The 6,252-nt window shown below is 40.2% G+C and overlaps 1 protein-coding gene across 1 annotated transcript in view; it reads left to right on the forward strand.

Moving 5' to 3' along the window:
• Window positions 1-6,252, forward strand: part of BARD1 (BRCA1 associated RING domain 1) — a 44,347-nt gene that overhangs the window by 33,616 nt on the left and 4,479 nt on the right. Inside the window, exon 10 of the mRNA XM_014310281.2 lies at window positions 79-171. Coding sequence (XP_014165756.1) covers window positions 79-171 — 93 coding nt within the window. The remainder of the gene's footprint in view (window positions 1-78; window positions 172-6,252) is intronic.

Here is a 6,252-nt window from a genome sequence, read left to right on the forward strand (position 1 = left end):
ATGATTGATTGCTTTTCAGCCAGGCATGGTTCTGATTTTTCTGTGCTTTTAGTTTTACTGATGTAATCTTTCTCCTAGTAACTCATCTTGTTATCCCTGATGTTCCAATGCCAACCACTGTCAAATGCATGATGGCTGTTCTGACTGGATGTTGGGTCCTCAAGTTTGAATGTAAGTATTAAATATGTGGCACTCCTTGGGGTTTTTAAGCAGAAATTGTAGATGGGATTCCAGAGAAACTTTCTTTTTCATCAGTACCAATGCTATTGTGACACCAAGTGCAAGGGGTTGTTTTCAATTCTCAGGAATGACTAGAAATTTAATTGTATATATTTAATGAAATATAACTACTCCTTCCTTGGTAAAGGAGTGCATTTCATTGTTAGGTGTGTTGCATAGATCATAGCCTAAGTATCAGTGGGGAGTGAATTTTTTCATTGCTACATTAAGACTGATTTGGAACATTATGCAAGATACCCTGGGAGAGAAGGAAGGGTTTTATTGAATTCCAGGATTTCTTACAAGCAGTTTGCGTTGAAATTGAGAGGAGACTTTGGCTTGCTTGGGATATGTGCTCAAGGCCTGTGGGAAGTGAGCTTGTGTTTACATACAAGCTCAGATCTATTGAAGGTTGGAACTTCTAACCCAAGTTAGCATGCAAGTCATGTTTCATGCAGTCTGTAATTTGTGTTTATACAGTGCATGTTTTTTTATACAGCTGTTCTGTGGACTTAAACCCTAAATTTTGAGTTTTTAATTTATTTATTCTGATGTATTTCTTAATATCTGCTTTCACAGTAGTTGCAAAACCCATCTTCTTCCCCTTGACCTTTATGGCTAAGTCCCTTTAGCTAATAAGTACATTACAAATGAGTTAATTACCCATGGAAAACTTACAGACAGATTTCATTCCAGTTTTCTCCTGTGGGACTAAATGTCAGAACATAAGGATTCTTTAATGGCCTGGACACTAATGTTTATGAAAACACTGTGCAAAGCCTCAGAAGCTGCAAACTGAAGCACAGCATCAGGTTGGACACTGGACTCAAGGTGTTCATTTGGCTTCCACATAGTTTGTTCCATGCTTTTTTTTCCCTCAAGACTGAAGACCCTGTTTCTGTGGTGAATCCCATGGCAGGTTCTTGGCTTCACTCAGCCCAGAAGGTTTGCATACATTCTATCCCATGTGCTTCCTTTATTTCATTTAATTTCATCTTCCTGCTAGTCAGATGCTTAGAAAACTTCTGAGTGTAGGGAGATTTCATTAGTGAGACCTGAATTTAAATCTTCATGGAAGCACTTTCATATTTAGAAGTGATTGGAAAAAAAATAGTCCAGGGGTTATTCAAGGAATATTTTTGTGGGTTTTTTTTCACAGTTGAGTTTTATTTTGTGTTGTTGGTACTGATTAATACAATCCTGCCTGCTAATGCTCCCAGCTTAGTAAGCAACATACTACTTAAAAGCAAGTGATTCTCCTCCCTAGTGGGAAATGTTAGCAATAACTCATGGGGTCTGATGCAGCTAAGTGCCTATAATTAACAGCACCACTCCATCTGTTCCCACCAGTCTGTTATCAGTCTTCTTCAGAGTCATTACAAGTTAAAGATTGTTATAACAAATAATGGGACTCCTGCTGATGGAACATTTGTCTAGGAAAAAGAGGTCCTTGCTTTTCCTTTTCATTTCCATTTATCGTGGCTTTTTGACTTCTATTTGGATAAGTTTCCTTAAATATGATGCAAATAAACTTCCAAAAGTAGGTGCATTTCGTGGTTATATAATAAATATAAGTTGTTTACGATTCACTGTTCTAAACTATTCACTTAAAGTGAATTCATGTTGAAAAAATTCACTAAAATATTTGAAAAAACAAAGCTCAGTGAGGCACTTAATGAAATGCTGACTATGCATAAGGGTGTGTTTGAATTTTTTTTTACTACAAGGTAAGCTGCATTTGACTGCTATCCCAAAAATTATATTTATAGCCTCCACATTATACTACTTCTTAAAAAACATCACAAGCTTGCAAAACCAGTATTTTATTTGAGAGTCTCTTATGTTAACTCTTCTGTTACAGCAGGCTGTGAATCTTTCATAAAAAGCAGTTTCCTTCTCTTGGTGATTGTGTGATACTCCTGTTTCCATGTGTCCATACACACAGATCCAGCATCCATTCATATTGGTAGAGAGGTAATGTGGAATATTCCAGCAGAGTTTGAGCTGAGTGTTGGAGAGCCAAGATTTAAGTATGCATCCTCAGTTTTGGGGTTGCCTTTTGTCTTTGGGGGGAGACTAGGATGAAAGGATGTCACCACTGAGCAATATTAGATCTTCACAGAAGAACAATTTCATGTTACCAGTTGCTTTCCCACCTTTTCTGTATATACCACGCTGTCAGCAGTGCATCCACTTGCAAGGCAGCCCAGAATTGAATTGAGGCAGTGTTGCCACAGTGCTCCTTGCCCTTGGCCATATCTTTCACTGGTTTCATTATTTTATTGCCTTTATTATTTCAGGGATGGTAATAGGGCACAAAGTGGCCAGTCATTATCCTTCTGCAAGTGGGCTGAGACAAAGATTCAAGTAGCACTGTATTTCCTCTAAGCTTTATGTGCAGCATAGAACAGTGTAATTAAAACCAGCAGAAGTCTTTAATAGCTTTCCAGCTTGTTTTTTTTTTCTTAAAGTTATTGTCATCTGTTAAAGCAGGGAATGAAAAATGATCTCAGTAATGATATGCATTGAAACAAGCTTGTGTCAGTCCTGGCTGTGAAGTGTCTGGCAGAATTCTAAGCATCTGATTGCTCATTCCTTCCCCTGCTTTGCTTACCTGAAAGCAGCAGCAATGATTTAGTTCTGATCATTATAAGGAGGCAGGAAAAACTGCTTTTCCTGTAAGGACTCACAGCAACAGGGAGTTGACTGGAAGAGCTAGAGGACTGCATGACTGACATTTCAAGGTGAAAACATCTTTCTGAATTTTCTGTGCCCATCCTTGTTTAGGCTGTTAGAGCAGAGGAGTGCAAAGCTGCTGGAGCTGACTGCTCCTCAGGCTGGACTGTCTCTCTTTCATGCAAAAACATCTTTTAGGTAACTGGCTGATTCTCAGCAAAGCCCTCCCTCCTTGAAACACCCAAAACTTTTGATCACTGGAGCTTCATGCTCTTTTTGTACTTGGAAACTTCCTTCAGCAACCTCCTACAAAAGGACTCCTAGCTCTGAGAGGCTTTAGAACTCTCCCAAGTGCAGGTTCTGGTTGTATGGGGTGTGCAGCTGAGGGCAGTGCTTCAAACCAGCAGGGGCTGAACTTCTGCACTCCCTCAGTGCCTGCACCTGCTGGGAAGGAGCTCACAGTTTTACCCTGTGAAGCTGCTGGGGTTTGCAGAGGAGAAAATGGGAATGAGAATATCTTCAGTGTGGTGTCTGCAGAGATTGGAGGTGGATTGGTTTGAAATAAGGTCTAGAAGAAAAAGAAACCCTGGTGTTTCCAAAACTCCCTGTGTTCTGTGTCATCTAGGTACTCAATTTTCCATATTTGTGGAGTCCTTTGTTCTAGCTGGCTTCTGGTTTGAAGAAAACATGGCATTAAGGAAGATGATAGGAAATACAACCTCACTCATTAAAAGCTTGTGATATGGGATCCAGAGGATGAACACTCCTGGGGGAATTTAAATTTAACTTGACCTTAGAAAGGCTACCGCCAGTCACTTTGATCACTCTAGACAACAGCTGTGGCCAGCAGTGTTTCTTTCCAAAGAAGATAGGACACCTGGGGCTCCAAGTGAAGGAATAATTTTTAAATCACATGCTCCCAGCTGCTGGGAATGTTTCAGGACTTCCTAAGCACCTGTTCCATGCTGTTCAATAAATACCACCTGGATTCACTTGTAAGCTACCCTTCTTAAGCAGATGCACTTCAGTCTCTGCAGATCTTCTGTCATTTGCATGTGATGAGAAAACAGACTGCTCTTGTTTCACCAGTGAGATCTCTGCCTCACTCCATGGAAATCTGTGTGTCTGAAGTCAGTTTATGAGCATATAAGAGACTGTGTAAAAATTCTTTGCTGTAGCAGAGGCCAATAATGGCTGTTTATGAAAACAAATTGAAGCCAGCCATGCCAGATTCCCCTAAAGCTTTCTCTCAGTCCAGATTTCTTCCTTTTCTAGGAAAAAAAATCCCACCAGGCTTTACTCAATCTGCATGTAAGTTGTAAAACCTATTACAGACTGAGCTAAGGAAGTATCAGGTGCACTCTCTACTAGATCTTGGATGTGTAGTATTTCATCTTCTTTGTTGCTATCATGTATTCCTAAATTACCTTTAGCCATTCTAAGAGATTTTTGGGACTAACCCCTGCTCTTTGTCTTATTAATGCAAATCCAACAAAACTCCACTAAGGCTAATTGAGTTACTGAGAGATACCCATGGGTATCTGTGGGTGATTACAACTTGTTCTTGGCAACCAGGTTTGTTTTTTTTTTTGTACTTCATGCTCATCAAATTGTTTTTGCTGATGCAGTTAGTTTCATTACAAACCAGTAAGACTTACATGAATAAGGATTAGAGGGCTCTGATGTTAAATTTTGCAAATAATGATTTCTTTTATTTCCAGTGCTAGCAGCTGCACTTGTATCAAAGGTCAATTAGAGTGGGCACCCTGTTAACCTGCTTGCTCCTTAGATCTCAAAGGTGAGAAGGCAGGGGCAGCTGCTCAGTGAGGTAATCAGGATCAATGTAAGTAGTGATGCTTTACTGATCTTGTTAGTCAGGGGAGAAAATGAGCCGTGCTCTGTGTGCCCAATGTGGTGGCACCAAGCTAAATGTGTATGCATTAAGCTAAAACTTCTTCCTGCCATGTTTTCTCTCTTTCAGTGCAGGCTTGAGTTTTGATAAAATTTGGTGCAAATGACCTTGTTTATACCTAAAACTTGCAGGTGTGAAATCAGCTCTTTAGGAGGCTCTGGTGCTTGTGTTGTTCTGTATTTCCAGGGCAGAACTCTGCAGGACCCCTGTGCCCATGGCATCTGGCCCCACAGTGGTGTTGTGTCAGGCCAGCTTTCTCCAGCAGTGTTTGCACACTGACCTTGGCACTGCAAGGCAGCTCTGCTCTGCTCCATGAGCATTCAAATCCCACTTGCATTCATACAAGTCTTGTCCTTCGTGGGTGATTGATCCAGCTACTGAGATTAAACTAAAGGGCCATTAACACCTAGCTGTAATCATCACCCTCTTCTCTTCAAGAACATGGATAAACCTGAACTACCTCAAACTTAGATGGTCCACAGCTCTTACTGGCTGTAGTGTTAAGGAATAAGTCAAGAATGGCTGAGACCCTATGCAAGTTGGATAATCTTATGTTAAAACAGAACGGGGTAGATTTTTAGTCAGGCTGGTCAAGAGTGCACAGACTGTGAATGTGTGGCAGAAAACGACACAAGCCTGATCTCTGCTTCCTCCTAAAATTACAGGTGACTTCTCAAAATCTAAGGTTCCCTTCTATTTTCAGAAACCTTCTTCAGGGCTGTCCTTGTCCTTCTGAGATTCAGTCCTGTTTTGAACATTTTTTGCATAAGTACTCAAGGTGTCCATCTCAGTTTCAGAAGGGAGATGGCATCCTGGTCATTTTTTAAATTAGGGTAATAGCAATTCTTTTTTTCAGTCCATTCATGTGACCAGTGCCTTGGCATCATGTTCTCACTGGTGGCTTTTCAGTGTAGTGCTAGAGAAATGAGAGTCTGATCTCAGGAGTTTGGGGAGTCAGTTAAACATGGCTCCTGTTTGAAATCAAAGGGACATTTGGACTTAAGTGATGTAAGGCCAAAAGAGCTTCTGGAAAAGTTCCTGTAAAAGTAGCAGACTGATATATCTGTGAGTAAAGTATGGAGTTTTATCTCCTTTTATATGTCCTAATCAGGATGATACCAAATTAGATGAAGAGACCATTAAAAGGGAACTGTATTGTTATCTAGCCACTTATACATGTTAGCAGTTTTAAAATGAATGCCTGCTGAAGGAAAAGACCTGGGCTATACTGAATGGACTCAACTTAGCACTCAATTTTCACAGAAAATAAAATCTTTAGCAGTAAAAGAAAAAAACCCAACCAAAAACAACAGGCTGGAAGGGTCTGCAGTATGCTGTAACCTTCTGTTTGCATCCCTACTCTCAAGTGTGAAATTAAGATATTATTGTTTTTAGACAAGATCATCTTGTGGTTGGTCCTACTGTCTCCTGGAAGAATGGTAAAA

The sequence above is a fragment of the Geospiza fortis genome, unplaced genomic scaffold (assembly GCF_000277835.1).
Source record: "Geospiza fortis unplaced genomic scaffold, GeoFor_1.0 scaffold407, whole genome shotgun sequence".
Taxonomy (NCBI): Eukaryota; Metazoa; Chordata; class Aves; order Passeriformes; family Thraupidae; genus Geospiza; species Geospiza fortis.